Genomic DNA, 23,660 nt, shown 5'->3' with positions numbered 1-23,660 from the left:
CAAGAGAAAAGCATCATAATTCCAGAAAAGAGGAACAACACATGGAAGGATGGAATGATCCAAAACAGACGCAGAGAGCTGTGAGCTGACTCCTTCGGCCGTGGGAGCTGATGTGTGCGGGGAGCCTAGGCCACAAGGCTCATGGGTAAACTGGAACTGGGCGGCAGGGGGTCTTGAGTGTGAAGGGCAGGGACCTTGTATGTCTAGCCAGACTCTCACCATATTCTAGCTCATCTATGGCTTCAACAAAGAGGAAATCAATGGCTAGAAGCAAGCTGACTTCAGGGATTTGACTGAGGGTTGGCCATGGAAGGGTGTTCTCCCTAAGGAGAATGTTAACTTAAATCTGGGGGAAGAAACTCTTTTTCTTCCACCCCCAATGGAGCCTTGCTGTTTGGACAGCATCATCACGGCACCAACATCTGCACAGAGGCAGCCTACTGCCTGCATGCAAAGAAATAGTGCCGGCCTCACACATTTCCGTTTACAAAATACCATTAAAGTGTTTGGGTAGGCAGGCATGGTGGCTTATGCCTGTAATCCCAGCACTTCAGGAGGCCAATGTGGGAGGACTGCTTGAGGCCAGGAGTTTGAGATCAACCTGGGCAAACAGTGAGACCCCATCTCTGCAAAAAAATTAAAATAATTAACCAGGCATGATGGCAGGTGCCTGTAGTAGTCCCAGCTAATTGGAAGGATAAGGTGGGAGGATCACTTGAGCCTAGGAGTTCAAGGCTGCAGTGAACTATAATCTCACCACCACATTCCAGTCTGGCCAACAGAGTAAGACTCTATCTCTTAAAAAAAAAAAAACCGCAATGATAGCTCTTATTTTTTTCATAATACATGCAAATTAATCCTATCCAGTACATTGGTCATTTTTGTAAGAAACTTTCCTGTTCTCTATACTTGGCTAGGGAGGTTCATGTTCAAACCTTCAATACACATATGTTTAATCTCTTCAGTTCACTATTGAGAATCCTAAATATATTCTCTTCAAATTACTATATTTGAATCAGTATTTAATATAGTATTGAAGAAATTATGGGATAAATGGACGGGCAAGCCTGGAAGCCTCACAACCATCTAGAACACATTACTCCTACAGAAAATCAAGTCTGACCATATATTTACCCATGAATCTGTGGGAAAGCATCTGTGGCTGAGTCAAAGGTGCCTGTATTAGGATTTTTGCTGGCTCCATTGATTGCTTGATCCATTTCTAAAATTGAAATTGGGCCGGACACAGTGGTTCACACCTGTAATCCCAACACTTTGGGAGGCTGAAGCAGATGGATCACCTGAGCCCAGGAGTTTAAGACCACCCTGGCAAAATGGTGAAACTCCATCTCTAACAAAAATATTTAAAAATTGGCTGGGCGTGGTGGCTCATGCCTATAATCTCAGCACTTTGAGAGGCTGAGGTGGGCAGATCACAATGTCAGAAATTCAAGATCAGCCTGGCCAAGATTGTGAAATCCTATCTCTACTAAAAATTCAAAAATTATCTGGGCAAGGTGGTGGGTGCCTATAATCCCAGCTACTCAGGAGGCTGAGGCAGAGAATTGCTTGAACCCAGGAGGCAGAGGTTGTAGTGAGCCAAGATCACACTATTACACTCCAGTCTGGGTGACAGACTGAGACTCTGTCTCAAAAAAAATAAAAACTAAAAATATTAGCTGGGTGCAGTGGTACACACCTGTAGTCCCAGCTACTCAGGAGGCAGAGACGGGAGGATGGCTTGAGTCTGGAAGGTTGAAGATGCAGTGAGCCATGACCATACCATTGCACTCCAGCTTGGGTGTTGGAGTGAAACCCTGTCTCAAAAATAAAATAAAGTTGAAATGACTGCAAAGGTGTGGAGGCAAAAGTACAGGTGTGTGAGCAGGTAAGAGTAAGGACAGCTGAGTTAAATGCTCACAGGAAGATGGTTTCATCCATTGCAATAGTTAGTAACTCAAGGTTTGGGAGAAGGCAAAAGCTATCACTGGATGTGCTGACCTACTTGTAGAGGAGTTTCTAATTTGGGCACTTTGGCAGATCTGCTCTACAGTACGTTGAACAAAATCCTTTAGAGATAAAAGTTGGTACAAATGTATTGAAGGTTTTTAACAAAATGTTATTTGGTATAAATCAAACATATGGTTTTCAGTGAGCAGGAAGGAACACAAATTATGAGGAATTATCTCTGAGGTAAGATCTGTGTGTGCCCCGAATAAAAAGCTTTTACTATGAGAATAGTTAGGGGAAAACAGGATATCTGATGCTACTGACCTGTCCCTAAACATTTCAACATCTTCTGTGTCAAGCAACCATCAGAATAGTTTCTAATATTATATGATCTAAAAATAAAATCAATAGTTTTTAAAAATGTTGTTTTTGTTTGGAAACTATCAATGTGAGAATAAATAAATAAATAAGGCAAATGTTTTCCTTTGAGTTATCTTAGTTTTTAAAAAACTGGACAAAATTAGTTTAACATCTAGATTTTCATATTTGGGCATAATCGTCCATTTTAATTTTCCACAGAAATTCTATCTCAAGTCCCTTGAAATTATTAATTTAAACATATAGTTATAATTTATTACAATATGCTATCTTCTAGGAAAAACTATACTACACCACAAATATACAAAATTGGGAATAATAACATAAATGCTTAGGGAGTGGTGGAAAATGTGAAAAAAAATTTTTTTTAAATGTACATGCTATTTTTTATCCCAATGGTATTTTGAAAGATTTAACAAGAAAAAGCTCTGTCCATGAAAGTTATTTTGGAATGGCACAAAAGTAAAACTCTACAGACTAGAAAATGGTCACTTCCTTGCACATAAATCTAAGTCATTTTGTAAAACAGTATGAGTACTTATTAACAGCAAATTCTCCTCGCCTGAACTACCCTAGATTCTACCCCTCCCAACACACACACACACACGTGTGCACACTCACACACACACACGCATGCCACACTGACCTGTACAGGGGCCTCACTCTTCATAAGATGGCAGACTTTGCTGAGGATAGACTGCTGGAGCTGGGCCCAGGAAATAGCTCTGTCTTCCCTTATCAGGAAGGGTGGCCCAAACCTGAAAATCCAAGGAAATCAGGTTATCCCAGCAAAGGAAAAACCACCAACATCCACCAGTCATGAGTGGTTGTTCTATCTCTGGCTTTCTCACAATAGGATAGGTGACCAGGTAAGAACCAAAGCCAAACACCCAACAGCAAAAAAAACACAAAGAATCTAACTTAAAAATGGGCAAAGGATCTGAACAGACATTTCTCAGAAAGACATACATAGTCAACAGGCATATGAAAAAATACTCAACATTACTAATTATCAGGGAAATGCAAGTCAAAACCCCAATAAGATATCATCATACCCCAGTTTTCTTATCTATTATCAAAAAGATAAGAAAAAACAAATGCTGGTGAGCATGTAGAGAAAAGAGAACTCTTACACACTGTTGGTGGAAATGGAGACACCATGGAGAACAGTATGGAGATTCTTTAAAAAACTAAAGCTAGAACTACCATATGACCCAGTCATCCCATTATTAGGTATTTATCCAAAGGAAAGATCATTATGTGAAAGAAATCTCTGCACACCTGTGTAAATTGCAGGGGTATTCACAATAGCCAAGATTCCAAATCGACCTAAGTGTACATCAGTGGATGAATGGGAAAGAAATGAAAAAGAAAATGTAGTCTATATACACAGTGGAATAGTATGCACCCATAAAAAGAATAAAATCCTGTTGTTTGCAGCAAGATGGATGAGGCTAGAGGACATTATGTTAAGTGAAATAAGTCAGGCACAGGAAGATAAATACTGCATGTTCTCTCTCATGTGGAATGTAAAATAGTTAATGTCAAAGAAGTAGAATAGAATAGTCATTCTACTAGAGGCTGGGAGGGACTGAGGAGGGGTCTAAGGTTAGGTAATGAATTAAAGATTATAGCTAGATAGGAGGAATGAGCTTTAATGTTCCATAGCAGTAAAGGTTGACTATTGTTAACAATCATTTATTGTATGTTTTCAATAGCTAGAAGATAGGATTTTGAATCTTCCCAACACAAAGAAATGATAAATGTCTGAGGTGATAGTTATGCCAATTACCCTGATTTGATCATTACACACTATATACATGTATCAAAATATCACTCTGTACTCCATAAATATGTACAATTATATGTCAATTAAAAGTAATGTAAATATTTTTAAAGCCAAACAATACAAAATTGCCAATCAGAGAGCCTCATAATGAATAGAAACATTGCAATGTAAACAGAGTCCCAGTGATACAAAGCCAGATAGATACTGCCATGTAAACAGATTACTCTAAATGACCAGCCAGCTGGCAAAGTCTCTTCCCTACAGCAGGGAGTAGAGTAAGAGAAACTTGGAGCCAGGGGAAGGCAAGGCAGAGACATAAATCCAGATGACACAATTGTTGGTTTGGAGTAACAGAAATATTCTCATCACTGGGGATGGTTTCCATATCCCAACCTAGTAAGCACACAGCAGTGAGCTAAGGGAGTACAGAATGCTGGGTGAGCCTGTGCCTGTGGGCCCTAACTCTGCCGTGGGTACTCCTGGACAAATCACTAGCCACGTGCTGCTTCCTGACCTCACTGCAGCCTGTGTGAAGACCCAATGAGGTAAGAATGTGAAACTGTTGAATAAAATTGGCCAAAGCAGAGCACGAGTATGAGGTGATCTGTCTGGACAGGCAAGGGCACTGTGCGTCCATTGTTGTATGGACAGATCAGTTTACTTAACTTATCCTGTACCATGAGCCATTCCAAGTTTTCATTTAAACAATGCTTGCTTATCGCAGGAACTACATGTAACCTTGGACATACCTGTGGGTGCACAATTATTCCCTTAGGGTGAAGTTCCAGAAATAGAAAGGCAAGACTAAAGCTCTTTCTTCCCAAACTGTCCACAAAAGTCATACCAATTTACCTGATTCCCTGGATTCTGGCCCAGAATGAGTATTATCAATTTCTAAAAATTATTTAATAATCTAAAAGGTTAAGAATAGTATCTTGCTGTCATAACCAGTATTTATTCTACTACAAATGATGCTGATTTTTTTTTTTTTTTTTGAGATGGACTTTCACTTTTGTTGACCAGGCTGGAGTGCATTGGTGCAATCTGGGCTCACTGCAACCTCCACCTACCGGTTCAAGTGATTCTCCTGCCTCAGCCTCCTGAGTAGCTGGGATTATAGGCATGTGCCACCACGCCTGGCTAATTTTATATATTTAATAAAGACAGGTTTCTTCATGTTGGTCAGGCTGGTCTCGAACCCGCAATCTCAGGTGATCCACCTGCCTCAGCCTCCCAAAGTGCTGGGATTACAGGTATGAGCCACTGCACCCGGCCGATGCTGAATATTTTAACCTATACCTGTATTTCTTCTGTGAACTAATGTTAATCTCTGGTTCATTTCACCAGGGGTATTTATCACCTTAATTTGAGTGAGCTGGGATTTATAGGATGGACATAAATCCTTTGCCTCTCACATGACATAAATATCTTTTCTAATTTGCCCTTTGCCTTTCAAATTTGCTTTTAGTTTAAATTTTTAAATATATTTAAAACATCAGCCTTTGCCTTTACAGACTCCTCCCTTTGGTGTCAAACTGGCCCCTACCCAAGGACATAAATATTCTTCCATGTCATCTTTTAAGCTTTTTTTCTCGTTTTTGTTTTTTGGGACAGAGTCTTGCTTTGTCTCCCAGGCTCAAGGACAGTGGTGCAATCTCAGCTCACTGCAACCTCCACCTCACAGGTTCAAGCGATTCTCCTGCCTCAGCCTCCCAAGTAGCTGGGACTATAGGCATGCACCACCACTCCCAGCTAATTTTTTATATTTTTAATAGAGACAGGGTTTCACCATGTTAGCCAGGATGGTCTGGAACTCCCGATCTTGTGATCTGCCTGCCTCAGCCATCTTTAAGTTACTTTATGGCTTCCTTTTCTATAGTTACATCTCTAGTCAACCTGAAATTTATACTTGTGAATTCACAGCAGGAGTAAAAAGTTGACTATTTAAAATAAAAAGAAACAAGGAAATCAATTAACCCAGCCTTAGTTTTGAATAATTCATTCACTCTGTAGTAATGTGAAATACACCATAATTCTGAAATTATTAAAATATTATAATACAGGCAGAATAATATACAATTAAATCAGTTGAATAGGCCAACTATCTATAAGTATTTGTTATATGATAAAAATGATGTATTTCATATTACTGGAGAGTTAATGAATTATTCAATAAGACTAGGCTAATTGATTTTTAAAAGCTAAGCTAATTAATATTATTTTAATTATTATTAGAATAATCTCTCTTTTTGTTTTTACCAGTTTATTATTTAAGATACAATTTAGAAACATTTTATTTATCTAAATATATCTTAATGTAATTCTGGCTTTTAAACACTTTGTTTGGGCTACGTAAGAAAGCTATCTGTTTTTGTATACTTGATATATAACCCACCAATTACCTGAACCCTTTCCTTACTCCCAATCACTTTCCAGTTCTTGGTTTCCTGGACAGACTAACAAATTATCACCTCTTTTCTTATAGCCAGTTTCTTTCAGCACTGTACTGCCCAGGTTTTATAATATAAAATAACAGTGGTGAGGGCCAATTAATAGAAAGGCCTCTGATATTTGATGGTTAGGAATGATGATGTTAGCCAAATGCTTAAGGCAGATATTTCTAATCCTCTTAATCAGAAAGTACCCTACTCCTGGCTCGTTTATTAACCTTGGGAATAAATATTTAATTTTACTCTAGACAGGCTCCCAAGTACAAGTCTACAAATCCCAGACACCACATGAAAAAAACTAAAGTGAAACATACCTGCTAGCCTGCTGCCCTGACCCCACCAAGTTACAGAAGAGGATTAGCACCTTGCTTTCACTGTGGAGGGAGAGGGAGAATCGCTGACTTTCACGGGCTGCCAAGCGTGGGGAGAGTGACAGACCCAGTGGATGAGCTGGAGGAGAGAGAATGACATTTGTTCATATTCTTAAAGGAACTGCGTTGCTGGGTCAGAACCTTAGCTTCTCTAGTCCCTCTTTCTCTTCAAGCACCATGAATAGGAGGCCACTAGAAGGCTTTAGGGGAGGAGATGCTAAGGCTCACGGCACTTGTGCCATCTGACACCTGGCATACATACATCAAAAATATGGCAGAGAATTTGCAATTGTGTTCATCCAATAGTTTTTTGTTTGTTTGTTTGAGACAGAGTCTTGCTCTGTCCCTCAGGCTGGAGGGCAGTGGCACCATCTCAGCTCACTGAAAACTCTGCCTTTCAGGTTCAAGTGATTCTCCTGTCACAGCCTCTCAAGTAGCCAGGATTGTGGATGTGCACCACCATACCCAGCTAATCTTTTTGCATTTTTAGTAGAGATGGGGTTTCATCATGTTGGCCAGGCTGATCTTGAACTCCTGACCTCAAGTGATCCTTCCGCCTTGGCCTCCCAAACTGTTGGGATTACAGGCATGAGCCACCGCACCTGGCCATCACCCTATAGTTTTAAAACAGGAACAAAAATTTATCTAATATTTTTCAAAGTACCTGAAAAATACTCCAAAATAATTCTGGCTGCTTTTATGACTTCATCACAGAGCCCCCAGGGTATCTATTCTCTTAGAAAGCCAATATAAGAAGTATACAGAGAAAGGGGAGAATATTTACCAATGAGGATGTAGAGGAATTTGGACTATCCTCCATTTCCAATCAGTTCTGAAATTTTGACTTTCAAGGAAAAGATGAGTCAACCATTATTGAATTTGAAAGGAGAACTTGTTTCACTGGGTTGTGACATAGCGAGTGTCCATTAATGTCCTGTTCTAGATTCCAGTGCCCAGCATCTCCCCGTCAACTCAGAGAACCGCAAACATCCAGTTCCCATGGCCAGCTACCCAGGCTGGCTAAGGACATGGGGCCAGGACATAGAAATCATCTGGGGTATAATGTAACACTGGCATAGGGTCCTTTAAATATGGGTCTTCTAGCCAGGCACAGTGGCTCACACCTGTAATCCCAGCACTTTTGGAGGCCGAGGTGGGTGGATCACCTGAAGTCAGGAGTTTGAGACCAGCCTGGCCAACATGGTGAAACCCCATCTCTACTAAAAATACAAAAATTAGCTGAGCGTGGTGGTGTGTGCCTGTAATCCCAGCTACTTGGCAGGCTGAGGCAAGAGAATCACTTGAACCCAGGAGGCAGAGGTTGCAATGAGCTGAGATCGCACCACTGCACTCCAGCCTGGGTGACAGAGCAAGAATGCATCTCAAAACATATATATATGGGCCTTCTTCACTAGCATCTGGACCAAAATGTATACTGACCAACAAATAAAAAGGACTGTTAGAAATCGACCATTTTAGCCAGTCTATGGAATAGGAAACACAAGCATAAGAAGTGGAACTATTTTGTTGCAAAGTCATTTAATAACCTCTTTAACAATGTACTGCTCAAATTTGTATACATTTTACTTCAAACAAAACCTTGACCCATACGAACCCTGACAACAAAGATGACCCCAGCATCTATACCAAAAAGTGGTTCAAAAGTGTCGTCCCTGGACCAGCAGCATCAGCATCACCTGGGAACTCGTTAGATATGCAAACTCTTAGGCCTCACTCCAGGCCACCTGAATAATAAACTCTGTGAGTAGGGTCCAGAAATCTGCTTTCACAAGCCCTCCAGGTGATTCTGATATTCACTAAGGTTTTGAGAATCCCTGTATTCACTGAATAATTTTTAATATCGACCATCTGCACACAATAAATACCAGGGATAATAAGTGTGATTGTTTCAAGTGCTAAAAGTGGATGTTTTATGCCTTAGCACCCAAAGAGTATCCTCTGAAACCTACAACTCATCATAGCCAAGTAAAATTTGCAAAGCATCTATTATACCTGAGAGAGTCCCCTGGCTGGGTGAGGGAGGAACTTGAAAGGCATACACATTATCTCCCTCTGCAATGGTATTCAGGTCCTCTTCATCAAAGAAAGACCGCTGGAATCCACTGGGATATAGTTCAACCAAGATCACCTGGAATGAGAAAGATCATTTTCCCTCTTGATTTCTGAAAGAGAAATTAACAGATAAATCTGAAAGTGACTGATAGTCAACACCCATTTTTCACCCTTTCCTTCCTTCTAGTTGGCTACTTATTTTTAGTGGTAAGGCACAGTAAATATAACAATTAGATAGTCCACGGCCAGGTGCGGTGGCTCACACCTATAATCCCAGCACTTTGGGAGACCGAGGCAGGTGGATCACAAGGTCAAGAGATCGAGACCATCCTGGTTAACATGGTGAAACCCTGTCTCTACTAAAAATACAAAAATTAGCTGGGCATGATGGCACACGCCTATAGTCCCAGCTACTTGGGAGGCTGAGGCAGGAGAATTGCTTGAACCCATGAGGTGGAGGTTGCAGTGAGCCGAGATCACGCCATTGCACTCCAGCCTGGGTAACAAGAGCGAAACTCCATCTCAAAATATAAAAATAAAAAAATAAAAAAAATAACAATTAGATGGCCCATAGACATCTCAAGTGCAACAAAAAAGAAACTGAAAAAAATCTAAAAGTTTCATACCTAGCTAAACAAGCACAGAAAAAATGAAAACAAAATAAAACCCTCTTCGTGTGAACAAAAAGCATTTACTACAGAAAGAACTTCTGAATAGGGTTATTAACCTTTTTCATATGATGTCATATATAAAAAAATATTTTTACCAAACAGAAGTAAATAGAAGATGGTTTTGTAGTACAGTAGAGGAGTGACTGCTATGGGGGTTCTGACTGCCTTAGACCCAACTTTGCTACCCCAAGGGCTGAAGAAATCAATATCTCAGCACACATAACCCATTCAACGTACACTGGCTAGGAAGTTCTCTTTAAGAATATGCATTTCAGGGCTGGGCACAATGGCTCATGCCTATAATCCCAACACTTTGGAAGGCTGAGGAGGGAGGGTCACTTGAGCCCAGAGGTTCGAGACCAGCCTGGGCAACATAGTGAGACCCCCATCTCTACAAAATTTTTTTAAAAAATTAGCCAGGCACAGTGGCATGAGCCTGTCGTCCCAGCTACTCAGGAGGCTGAGGTCGGAGGATCCCTTGAGCCCAGGAGTTCAAGGTTGCAGTGTGCTATAATCACACCTCTGCACTTCAGCCTGAGCAACAGAGGAAAACCCTGTCATTCATTCATTCATTTATTCATTTATAAATAATTATAAATAGATTTCAGGATTTAAAAGCCTGAATCAAAGAGAAAACTTGAGTTGTAGGAAGAAATGATGAGCCAAAGAAACTGGCAAACATTGGCAAAAGTAAATATTGTTGACTATATCAAGCTAAAATAATAACTATTACTACTGTTACAATTGGAGGTAGAGAAGGGATTAAAATACTGGACAACAATATCTAAATCAAAAAGGTATAAGGGAATTTAATGCATACCAGGATCCTTGTGTTACATAGGAAGATTAACATTACACTAGTAATTATGCATGTTGACATTTTAATAACCACTAAAAGAATAGAAATATAATGTATATGTACTTCATCCCAGAATAGATGAAATAAAAAAAAAACTGCTCTATCTAAAAGAATCATCTTCTAAAAGTAAAAGACTGCTCAATCTAAAAATTGGGGGGCGGGGGCTGGGGCACAAAATAGGAAAACAGGGTAAATAGCATCATACATAAATAAATCCAAATACATATATCCATGATTCTAGATAATATAAATGCAATACATTTGCCAGTTAAAGAAAACAAAACATCAAAACAGATGACTTTAAGTTTCAATATAAATCCCCATCCCCCACCAGCATTCCAAGTGATTCCCACCTCCCTGAACCAACACATCACACCTCTCAAATTCCTGCCAGAATTTTTCACACTCTTAATTATTCACAGACTTCTCCCTTTTGATCTTTTATTACCGCCATTTTCTCCCCAGGACTCTCACCCACTGTCCTCCTCTCTCTCCGTCTCTGTAAGTCCCCATAGTGCACTTCAGAGTTAACAAAGCAAGAGACACACATTTTCCCCACTGTTTGAGAGACTCATGAATATTCTATGAGGTGGAGATAGAGGTCAGAGAGATTGATTGGGCAGGGGCAGAAAGGAGCCCAGTGGGTTGATGGGGAGGCTCAGTAAGGCTGGAGGTTATAGGAATGCAGCTATGAATGTAGAGAAACCTGGCAAACCACATTTTTTTTTTTTTTGAGACAAGAGTCTCACTTTGTCACCCATGCGGGAGTGCAATGGCACGACTCGGCTCACTGAAACCTCCACCTTCCGGGTTCAAGCTATTCTCCTGCCTAAGCCTCCCGAGTAGCTGAGATTACAGGCATGCACCACCATGCCCGGCTAATTTGTTTGTATTTTTAGTTAGACATGGGGTTTCACCATGTTGGTCAGGCTGGTCTGAAACTCCTAATCTCAGGTGATCTGCCCACTTCAGCCTCCCAAAGTGCTGGGATTACAGGTGTGAACCACCACGCCTAGCCCACCACAACCTTAAGATATGTATACATTATTGTATATGTGGCATGCCTTACCAACAAGGTTAAAAATATTTTTTGATTTGAAAAAAATCCCATGAGGTAGTCAGGGAAGTGTCGATTTTCTATTTCACTGTTAAGGACACAGAGAAAATCACATGGTGTGTCCAGGGTCAGAAACCTAGGGAGCCACTGAATCACCCTTAGAGCCTCTCCCATCCTGCCACGTAGCTTGGTGCCACCATGGCCTCCTCCCTGTTTCTCATGAGGGCCCCTCCAGGCACCACGAATCCAATGCCTTCACCAAGACTCATTTGAAAAGAAAACAAATAGAACACAGCCAACCCAGCTTCCCCCGGATGTTCCCTCTCCTGTTCCACATCCTCGGTTCTCTCGGCAAGTCCCCCTGTTTCATTTACTGTTCCTTTAGTATCCTGGTTTATATCCCCAAGAGTGAAAATATGCAAGGGCGACTTGAGCTACAGAGTCAAACCATCAAAATCCAAATCCCGGCTCTGCCACTTACTAGCTAGTGATGTTAGGCAAGTCACCTAACCTCTCAGAACTTCTTTATTCCATTAGTAAAATGAGGACAATTGAAAAGTCTGCTTCACAGGATGCCTGTGATTGAATCACAGAATATAAGTTCACAGAATAGTGCCCCACACTCAGTAAGCACTACCTAGAGTCAGCTATTGTTGGGATTATTACGATCATAATCATCATCACCTTCCTTGAAGGCAAAGGTGTTCTTTTCTGGTCATTCTGTCTCAATGCAGGGAGAAGTCAAGGCCCAGTCATCCCAGACACCAGGCATTACTAATCAAACAGAAACCCATGAGTCATGCTGGAGTCACCTGGGAACCACAAATTGGCCTAAACAGCCCAGACAGCTGGCTCAGTTAGCATTCTATCATCCAATGACCAGGCCCCAGTGCAGTTCTATCACACCTCATCTACAGGGATGCCGCCTTCCTCTGCAACCATCTTCCTCAGGGCTGCCACTGTGCTGAGGATCGGCACGGCCAGGCCAACCCGCAGGAACCGCTGGCTCTTAGAGGGGAAGACCAAGGTGACACTCAAGAACCTGGAAAATAGGAAGGGGCGACACCCTTAAAAGACTGCCATGAACCGTGAATGACATTGTTGATAATGGATCAAGGCTGGGCGCAGTGGCTCACACCTGTAATCCTAGCACTTTGGGAGGCCAAGGCAGGTAGATCACCTGAGGTCAAGAGTTCAAGACCAGCCTGGCCAACATGGTGAAACCCTGTCTCTACTAAAAATACAAAAAAATTAGCCAGGCGTGGTGGCACACGTCTGTAATCCCAGATACTTGGGAGGCTGAGGCAGGAGAATCGCTTGAACCTGGGAGGTGGGAGTTGCAGTGAGCCAAGATTGCACCACTGCACTACAGCCTGAGCAAAAGAGCGAGACTCCATCTCAAAAAACAAACAAAAAACACAATGGATCAAGTTCAGCACATAGTTAATCTCCGCTTCCTGGTTGTGTCCCTGTACTTGGTACATTGTCACCAGGTGGCAGGGTAGAGCCAAATCTTCTAAACTGCTTTACCAGACAGTTGGGGAAAAAATATTTGATTACGAATCACCATAGAGATGTTCAATCTCAAGGCTCTATTTGTTAAATAGGTAAGCATAAACACAAACAAACTCTAAAGTTCGAAAATTAAAGCAGTCAAGTTTTTGGGTTTTTTTCAGTACAAATCAACACTACTGATGACATTCTCCTTAATGAGTCTCCTTTGGAAATCTCTGCTTCCCCATCCCACCAGCATATGAAGGTCCACTCTAGCACTATTTCCCTTGATCTGTACTCCACTAATTGTTCAAGTCACACATGTAATTAATAGAGCTGGGATTTGAACCTGGACTGTCTGGCTCCAGAGTCAATCATCTTAACCACTGTGCTGCACTGTGTCAGGCTGGAAGCCTTAGATCACATCTATAAGTTAACATTATCTGATGGTATCACTGATGATACACAGCATAAGCCACATTGTAGTATAAGCCAACAGTTATATTTGTAATGCAGAAGACCAGCAGCACAGGATTTTAGAGCACAAAGGGAGACTGAGTTGCCAAGGAAGGGCTTCTGAAGATGTCATGTCTTCAGCTGCATCCTAAAGGCAGGGATGTCAACAGGCAGAGGGTAAGAGAAATGGCACTTAAGGAGGTGGGGAACATAAAGAGGAATGCCTCTGTTCCAATGCCAGAAAAGACATCCCAATGGATGCTCACCTGCATGCCAGGACCCTGACATTGGCCATTTGCCTCAATGGTCACCGCTAAGATTTGGGCTTACTTTTATAGAATTCAGTCATGGCACCTGTCACCCAGCACTACCTCCGCTTTTCTTTTTTTCTCATCTTCCCCCAAACAACGCTTTCCCTCTTTCTTTGTTCCTTAAAGAAATCTTTTTCCTGCACCTTCCCAAAGAAGAAAATAAATTTTTGAAATTGAAATTGAAATAAAGCTGGGAAAAGCAGGTGGCCACAGGTTTTCCCTAGTTAGCCCCTGACTGACCAAGTGAGGCCAATGCCAGCTTCTGAATGGGCTACAGACCTAAGACTGTCAATAGTGCCAAACATTCATAATTTCCTCCTTAGCTAGAGAAGGGACACAGTAACCTTTTACTCTGTCAGTTTTAATAGTTGAATGTCATCCAGCTATAAGGCTGGTTTCCAAAGAAATGCTGGCTGAGAAGCAAAGGAGAGAAAATGGCAGGTGTGAGGGCAGAAGGTTCCCCATAATGAGTAAGGATGGAAGTCAAGTTCACTGGGCAAGCTGCAACACTCACATACCTCGTCTGGCGCAAGGGGATAGGTAGGGACACACACAGGAAAGGATCAAAGGTGTTGCTCTGTTTTAGGCAGTGGGGACAAGTCAAGGAAGACCTGTGAGGGTGAAGAACAGAGGCAAATGTTTAATCACATGTAAACAATTTGGCAGTAAAATTAAATACAGAATTACCATTGCATTTCCACTCCCAGCGATTCCACTCCTAGGTATATACCCAGAAGTACTGAGAATAGGTGTTCAAATACTTGGACACAAGTGTTCATAGCAGCTCTATTCACAATAGTTCAGGTGGGAACAACCCAACTGTCCATCAACAGATAAATGGGTAAAAAGAATGTGGTATATCCACATAGTAGAATACAGCTCAGTCCTAGAAAGGCATGAACCCCTGATTCATACTGCAATGTAGATGAACCTTGAAAACAGTACACTAAATGAAAGAAGCCAGACACGAAAGCCCACATATTGTATGATCCTGTTTATATGAAGTATCCAAAACAGGAAATGCCATAGACACAGAAAGCAACTTGGTGGTAGCCAGAAGCTGAGGGAAGGGAGGCTGAGGCTGACTGCTTACTGGGTACTAGGTTTTATTTTGGGGTGATGAAGATGTTTAGGAACTAGGTGGTGGTGGCTGCACAGCATTGTGAATGTACATGTCACTGAATTGCACGCTTTAGAATGCTTTATGTTACAGGACTTTCATCTCCACTTTTTTAAAAGGGAAAAGAAAGTTTGGTGGCACATATGAGTGCATTGAGTACCGAAAGAGAAGCTGTAACCTGCCCCTGCCATAGAAACCCAGCAAGCCAACTTCTAAGCTGAAGGGATCTCAGGGCCATCTCTGCCTCTGCTTCTTACCCTCACTGTGCCCCAAACCACAGGAAACTTTTTTTAAAATTCCTGTATCCAGGCCCCACTCCCAGAGACTCTGTTTCAAGGTGGGTAGAGAGGGGTCCAGGCATCAAAATTTTTCCAAAATGCTGAGAGCTTTTAAGCTCCACAAATGACTCTAGTGTTCACCCACAGTAGAGAACCACTGACATTGCCTACCCTCCTTATTGTACAGAAGAAACAATAAGAAATAGCTCCTTAAAGTAGTAGCTAACATTGAAATAGCATTTACTAAGAACCAAGCATCATTCTGAGCACTGAGAGTAGATGAACCCATTTATCACCCATAGCAACCAATGGTATACTCATTTTACAGAAGGGAAATCTGAAGCACAGAGAGGTTAAGAAATTTGCTGAAGAGCACCCTGCTCTTAAGAAAGCTAGACTCGGTTTCCAGATTCCACACTCATATCATTCCCATGTTCTTTAGTAGAAGTTGGTGAGATGTCAATTGGTTCAGGGTAGATATATGTGATGTTCATTTATATTCTTTCAACTCTTTTAGACTTAATACTCCCTTACTTTAAAATGGATCTCTGAAAGTGAAATGCAACTTTTATATTCCACATGTATGTGCCAATTTTCTTTCTCCAGGATAAAAGGGATTTCTGCATGCTAATTACTAATCCCAAAATCGATATCACTGAGACCACAGAACAAGACCTTCCTGACAGTCCTGCTCTGAAGTCCATTCTCTCAGCACTGGATGACATTACCGGGATAAGTCAGCAAGTAAGCCAAAGCTGGTATCGGAACGGGTTTCCCAAGTCCTTGTGGAAAGTGCCCATCTCATTTGATTGGTTTTCCGCTGAGCAGACGAATAGAAAAATCCAGGGACAAACAGGAACATAAACATTGCACCCAAGGCAATCCTGGGTGGTCTGCCGATTGTAAGTCAGTGTTCTTGGATACAACTTATCAGACTATCAACCTGATGGTAGAAAACAGGCCCCAGTACTGGACAAATCGCTTCTGCTGCCTCAGGTCATTTCCCTTTGGGAGACCCATGGTAGTGTTTTTGTTGAAAGCATTGTTAGCCAGGCACGGTGGCTCACACCTGTAATCCCAGCACTTTGGAAGGTCGAGGTGGGCAGATCACAAGGTCAGGAGATTGAGACCAGCCTGGCCAATATAGTGAAACCCCATCTCCACTAAAAATACAAAAATTAGCCAGGCGTGGTGGCACGCACCTGTAGTCCCAGCTACTTGGGAGGCTGAGGCAGGAGAATTGCTTGAACCCAGAGGCAGAATTCATGCCGAGATTGTGCCATTGCACCCCAGCCTAGGCAACAAGAGCAAAACTCCGTCTCAAAAAAAAAAAAAATGAGAGAAGAAAACACTCTATTAGACAGTGAGCACCAGCCAGCCAGAAACCCAACATTTCTGGGGTCTCCTCTGCCACGCCACCTCTCCTCCAATCCTTCTACCCTTCTGCCCATCACGTACCTAGGCAAAAAATTGGCCTAAAGGATATACTTTGGTGATTGGGAAATTCCCAAATTCCTATTTCACAAGTATATGAACCAACGAGAGAGAATGTTTTCCACTGATGTCTTCATGTTTTTCAGGCTACTAAAACTATGATGGGTTGCATTTTTCTTGAAGAATTGCAACATATTAAACTGGTTCAGGGGCCAGGCACAGTGGCTCATGCCTGTAATTCCAGCACTTTGGGAGGCCAAGGCGGGCAGATCACCTGAGGTTGGGAGTTAGACTAGCCTGACCAACATGGAGAAACCCCGTCTCTACTAAAAATAAAAAATTAGCCGGGCATGATAGCGCAGTCCTGTAATCTCAGCTACTCGGGAGGCTGAGGCCAGAGAATTGCTTGAACCTGGGATGTGGAGGATGCAGTGAGCCAAGATCATGCCACTGCACTCCAGCCTGGGCAACAAGAGTGAAACTCCATCTCAAAAAAAATAAATAAATAAACTGGTTCAGGAACATGACTTTTACATTGAGCTGCCAACTCCTATAAGGTATTAAGTGATGTGTGGTTTGTAGAAAAAAAGTAGAATGAGACAATTTTATATTTAAAGAATGAAAAAGTTGGCCAGCCATGGTGGCTCATGCCTGTAATTCCAGCACTTTGGGAGGCCAAGGCAGGTGGATCACCTGAGGTCAGGAGCTTGAGACCAACCTGGCCAACACGGTGAAACCCCATCTCTACTAAAACAAAAATTGGCCAGGCATGGTGGCAGGTGCCTATAATCTCAGCTATGTGGGAAGCTGAGGCAGGAGAATCACTTGAACCCAGGAGGCGGAAGCTGCAGCGAGCTGAGATCATGCCACTGTACTCCGGCCTGGGCAATGAGAACAAAACTCTGTCTCAAAAAAATAAAGAACGAAAAAATATAATGTTTTCATAATAAACCATAGAAAAGATATGAAATACATCTATGTATCAAAGGTTGAGAAATGAGGCCAGACTGATGTGACCAATAGATCTGGAAGAAGATGGAGAGGCAGCATCACTTTTACAAAAAGCTCTGGCTATGTCACCAGGTTAGAGCAATACCCCAATGTGGCCTGACAATGCCTTCATCCTCACCATTCCTCCAGGACATTAACAGTCCTGCCCTGTTGTCCCAAAAGCGCACTCACAGGGAAAAGGAACAGAAAATCACCCCACTCCCTTTCAGTGTTCACTGGCCCTTTTCCCTAAGGTATTCATTCTCCTTGTCAAATTGCTTCTGTTACAAAACTAAGCCCATCAGTGCTACTAAAACTCAGAGCTGTGGTTTGCTTTTCCACCTGCTACAGACACCCACAAATGAGCCCCAGGCTCTGCCCCTGCATTTCCTGTCACTCTGCCCTTTAACTGCTGCCAAATGCACACACATCTTTCACCTCAAACCCAGTCTACTTTTCCTGCTCATTGGACAGTGGATCTGATGTCTCTGCACCCAACAATAATTAAGCCAATACATAAGCAAGATCTCACCTTTCTGAGATCTGTTTTGAGGAAGCCTTCAAAAACATCCTTAGACTTGCTGTGAATAAAGCCTATGATGAACATGGAGAATCTGTGCGCTTGCACATGCATGCACGCACACACATGCACGCACACACATGCACGCACACACACACACACACTCCCTCCTCCAGCCAAAACTCCAACATAGCCACAACCGTTGGTTGTTAGACTTGCAGATATTTTTATACTATGATGATAATCACATAGAATAACTAATCATCTTTGCTACAGTCCAGGATCTTCCATGCTCTAGTACTGGAGGTTCTTCTTCTCCCCCAGCCAAAGTCAAAAACTCAGCCCCTTAAAAGGGGATTAAGGGGATATGCCTCTGAATTAACCCATGATAACACATCCATCTCTCGATTTTATCAAGAAGGCTGATGCTACCCCAGGCAAGCCCTCCACAGGGAGAGGAAGCCAGGAGAGAGTCATGGACAGCAGGAGCCACCAGCCAGGCACTGCCCCTTCTGACCATTGCAGAAAACCACCTCTCAGACCTCAAGGTATCCCTGATGACACTTTTTCTTTATCAGCAGGCACAAAGCAGGTATTTTTAGCCATCACCAGTTCATCTTTAGCATGAACACCTCGCCTCTTACTCACCATGCTATAGGAAAAATACCCAAAGGGCACTGATGGTCCTTAATATCCAATCAGCTCAAATGTCACTTCCTCAGAAGTTCTCCCCACCCCCGACTCATCCCACACCAAGTCAGGCATGTATTTCAAAGCACCCTCGATTTTTTCCTTCAAAGCATTTGCCAGTTATAATCATAGAAAAACCCAGGAGTCACCCTGGATTCTCATCTCTCCCTTAGTCCGTCTACCCCTCAACCCATTAGAAAGCCTGGGGTGAGTGGTGAGGGGTGGAGGGACCAATGGAAAGATGCTGACTCTCCAACCAAAAACATACTCCAAACGCCTCCACTTCTCTCCATCTCTACCGCCATCTCTGCAATTCCAGCCACCATCACTCTCCCCCTGGGACCACAGTGGCAACGCTCACTGTTGCTCCTGCCTCCTCTTGCCTCCCTGCATTGCTCATAAAAAGCAGTCACCTCTGGGCCAGGCGTGGTGGCTTACACCTGTAATCCCAGTACATTGGGAGGCCAAGGCAGGTGGATCACTTGAGGTCAAGAGTTCGAGACCAGCCTGGACAACATGGTGAAACCCTGTCTCTACTAAAAATATAAAAATTAGCCAGGCATGGTGGTGGATGCCTGTAGTCCCAGCTACCTGGGAGGCTGAGGCAGGAGAATGGTTTGAACCTGGAGGTTGAGGTGAGCCAAGATCATGCCATTGCACGCCAGGCAGGGCGACAGAATGAGATTCCATTTCCAAAAAAAAAAAAGCAGTCACCTCTGAAACTGATGACCACTCCCTCCTTTAACTCTGCAGTGGCTTCCTGTGCCCTTGAGACTAAAACCCGCATGCTTGGACTGAAAACCTGCCCTACCAGGTCCCCACCCACCTTTCCAGCCCATCTCCTACCTACTCACCCCTTGGCAGCTACCTTGGCCTTTCCATTCCTTGAACTTGCCAGGATTACTCTCACTTCTGGCCCTTTGCCTGTGCTGTGTCCTCTGCCTGGAATACTCTGACCCTAGCTATTAAAATGGTAGACTCCTTGTCATTCCATTTTTAGCTCCACTGTCCCTCTGAAAAGAAGCCTTCCCTGCCTGCCTTATGGAATGTTGGCCACCTCCCCGCCTCCCAAGTGACTCTATCTTTCTGCTGATGGCTATCACCGGTTGTTGTTTTCTTGTGCATTATCCAACATTCCCCCAGATAGAATGTGAGCTCCATGAGAACAGGGGCTGAGTCTTGTTCACAGCAGAGAACCCAGCATGCAGTAGGGCATGAATGAAATATCTACAGAATCGACAAGGATTTGGCCAGGAGTTCTACTCCTCATGGTAACTACTGGACCGAGCACAATAGTGGGCATTTGAATATTTGAAAGAAGGAAAAAAGGGTATGTGGACAAGAGGGGAAATGAACAGAAAAATAGGTGAATTAATTGTACAAGGACACAAATGAATGTGACCCGCCGGTGATGATCAGTGACCCCTCCCCACTCTCTCTAACATGCCCTCACCTTATACTCTCCTGTCCCTTGTCCTAGATGTTCTTCTTTCTCTTCCCCTATGCTTTTCCTCTGTCTCCTTATTTTCAGTTCTAGCACGCTGAAGACAAGACAGATGCCCTACCAGTGACTTTCATGGCCAGTAGCGTTCAAGGCTGGTGACCACAAAATCTAGGTTTCCTCTCTGCATACCTCCTGGAGGGTTACCACATCCAGGAAGTGAACAGGGCTTTCTTCAGGCACGGACAGTGAAATCTGGGCTCGCAGAGGTGAGATCCTCTTTACCCTGTGTGCTAAACAACTGCAAGCAGGAACCATAGCCCCAACAGTCTTTCCGGCTGTTTCTTCAGGGTCCCCCTCCCTGGGGAGGCAGAGAGTGAAAGAACATCTCAAGTGCTACAGATTTTTCTGCACCAGTGGAAAGCAGCTGAGTTTCAAAGACTATTTGGTCTTCCTAAATAAACAATCAACCTTTAAAGACAGTCATTATATCCCGTTTATCTTTTCAGTGGTTATTGAATATAATATGAATCCTAAAATCAGGATCGTTTCTGGGCAATTTTAAGTGACCTCCTGCTGTGAAAATACAAAGAATACAAATCCCCAAAAATGTATGGGAGTGAATGGCTGTTAAGTAAGGAAATTCTTGCAGACCGAATAATTATTTCCTTGTTTGAAGAAAAGTAAATAAGAAAAGAAAACCACCTGGAGACCTCCAAAAAACCACTGCAGAGCAATGCAAAGGGAATATTACCCAGATGACTGAGAGGAAAGTATGGCTTTGAAATGATTTACTGCAACATCCAGAAGAAAAACACAAAAACGTTTTTTGATATCCATAATAGAGAACCGAGTTTCTGTGCAACTGAAGGAGCAACAGAGAATCACAATGAGTATACAAGGTTAGCTGGAAAAACAACAGAAGAATCGTAAAGAAAGCAAAGGCAGGACTTGTCCTTTAAAGATATTTCAGAGGACGGCCGGGCACGGTGGCTCATGCCTGTAATCCTAGCACTTGGGGAGGCTGAGGTGGGTGGATCACCTGAGGCCAGGAGTTCAAGACCAGCCTGGCCATCATGGTGAAACCCCATCTTAAAAAAAAAAAAAAAAAAAAAAAAGAAAGAAAGATATTTCAGAGGACAAATCCTGGTTCTGCCACTTACCATGTATCCATAGAAAAAGCCCAACCTCCCAGATTTTAATACTCATCCTAAGACTTTTTGTAAGGCTTAAATATAATACAGACATATACACACATATAAACAAATACATGAATACATATATTGGCAACACACGGGCACACAAATGCACACACGAGTATACACACACACACACACACAAACACAGGCAAAGCATCTTACTTAGAGGAGGCTCTCTGTAACCAATGGCTGCCTCGTCTAAATCCTAACCACTGTGCTCTTTCCCACCTTTAAGCTCGCATTTGTTCTTGTTGAATATGTTCCCACCCATTCGTACTTCTATTCATCCTGCAGAGCCCAACAAAAGACACACTTCCTCTGAGAAGCCCATGGGGGTTTCTCTCCTCTGGCCTTTCAATGCTGTCAGTGCTTTCACTGAACATTATAATATTGAAAATAGTCTTCCTTGTATGAATCTCTGCACTTTTATATATGAGAGCTTAAGGAGAACACATACTTTCTGAAGTTAAAGGCTGTATATTTTTTTATTGTTTATTTATTTACCTTTTTTTTTTTTTTTTGAGATAGAATCTCACTCTATTGCCCAGGCTGGAGTACAATGTCACAATCACAGCTCACTGCAACCTCGACCTCCTGGGCCCAAGCAATCCTCCTATCTCAGCCTCCCAAGTAGCTGGGACCACGGACGTGCTACCACACCCAGCTAGGTTTTTAAATGGGGGCTCCCTATATTGCCCAGGCTGTATATATATTCTTATATCCTCCATAATGCTGGGAACTCTTGAGCTCAGAATCACTTGTAGAGTTGGGCTCTCTGGAGAAAGAATAAACAGAAAGGGTCTCTCCAACTTTAGAGTGACTGATTGCCAGTGAAATCCCAGCTCACATTTACCTTCTGTAGAATCACACTCTTATCACCCCTCCTTCAAGTAAGGTGGAGGGCCCAGCAGCCAAGAGGAAGGAAAAGAAGAAACAGTAAAGCTCACAGACAATGGGAGTGAGTGCTTAATCAGGATTTATCATGGGAGAGAGAAGGGTGTGTGGTTTTGTTGTTCTGAAGTCACAGTAAATCTGACGATGGGAGACTGGTTACCAGGATGAATTTGCTGAACCCCTGGGTGATACACTTAAACATATCCCCATCTTACCTATATTGTGCTTGAAAGTGGCTTTGCACGAAGCTTTGACCTAGAGAAAGCTGAGCTGATGGTGACAGGCAGTTCTCAGAGGTTTTATTGGCTTCAGGTGGAAGCTGCAAAGAAACAAGGAAAAGAAGCCAGATTAGATACACCTCCCGTCACTCAAATGCTTCCAGACCAAGTCCATGCTTCCTCCTGGGCCCATATCATCCCTTTCTGGGCCTCTGTAGAAGTCTCAACATTCAGCGCTGCCTTTACCATAACTCAATGCTCTTTCAATCCCCTGACCTCCCAAATTCTCTCGGACAAGAAGTGTGTGTGCATTAGAGCAAACCTGACCCTGAACCTTGGCGGATGCTTGCTCATTCTCACCATGCTCACCTATTCCCTCTGGATGGACAGCCCTGCGTGTTGTCTTTGTCCCACTCGGTTTCAATGTCTAGCTGCCTCTCATACATTTCTTTGGTTGGGCTTGCCATCACCTCAAACACATCCACACCAAATCTCTCCAACTGCCACCTGCCTGCTAAATCATTCCTGCCCACATTTTCCAGGGAGTCAGTTTTCACATAAGTACTATCTTTTGCAGGCAAATGGGGCTTTTAGTTTTTCTGTTTTTGTTTTGTTTTGTTTTTGAGACAAAGTCTCAAAGTCTTGCTCTGTCACCCAGGCTGCTGGAGTGCAGTGGCATGATCTCGGCTCACTGCAACCTCCGCCTTCCAGGTTCAAATGATTCTACTGTCTCAGCCCCCCAACTAGCTGGGATTACAGGCACCCTCCACCACATCTAGCTAATTTTTTGTATTTTTAGTAGAGATGGGGTCTCTCCATGTTGGCCAGGCTGGTCTCAAACTCTTGACCTCAAGTGACCCACCCACCTCAGCCTCCCAAAGTGCTGGATTACAGGCATGAGCCACCAAGCCTGACCAAGAAGCTTTTAGTTTTTCAATTTGGTGAACAAGCTTCCTTCACTCCATTTATCGGTCCCTGCGTCCTTTGCATTCCCCTGTGTTTCCTTGTTTCCTGTAG

At 42.9% G+C, this 23,660-nt stretch overlaps 1 protein-coding gene across 2 annotated transcripts in view; it reads right to left on the bottom strand.

Annotated features, from left to right (window-relative positions):
* USP43 (ubiquitin specific peptidase 43) overlaps positions 1 to 23,660 on the bottom strand; it is an 83,585-nt gene that overhangs the window by 36,123 nt on the left and 23,802 nt on the right. For both annotated transcript variants that reach the window (XM_035300023.3, XM_035300024.3), the window contains exons 3-8: positions 22,641 to 22,744; positions 14,378 to 14,470; positions 12,505 to 12,640; positions 8,952 to 9,087; positions 6,882 to 7,017; positions 2,975 to 3,086 (exon numbers count right to left, since the gene is read on the bottom strand). In XM_035300023.3, coding sequence (XP_035155914.3) covers positions 2,975 to 3,086; positions 6,882 to 7,017; positions 8,952 to 9,087; positions 12,505 to 12,640; positions 14,378 to 14,470; positions 22,641 to 22,744 — 717 coding nt within the window. The remainder of the gene's footprint in view (positions 1 to 2,974; positions 3,087 to 6,881; positions 7,018 to 8,951; positions 9,088 to 12,504; positions 12,641 to 14,377; positions 14,471 to 22,640; positions 22,745 to 23,660) is intronic.

The sequence above is a fragment of the Callithrix jacchus genome, chromosome 5 (genome assembly GCF_049354715.1).
Source record: "Callithrix jacchus isolate 240 chromosome 5, calJac240_pri, whole genome shotgun sequence".
NCBI classification, from domain to species: Eukaryota; Metazoa; Chordata; class Mammalia; order Primates; family Cebidae; genus Callithrix; species Callithrix jacchus.
The sequence above is the reverse complement of the archived record's forward strand: the minus strand, read 5'-3'. Positions and strand labels throughout refer to the sequence as shown.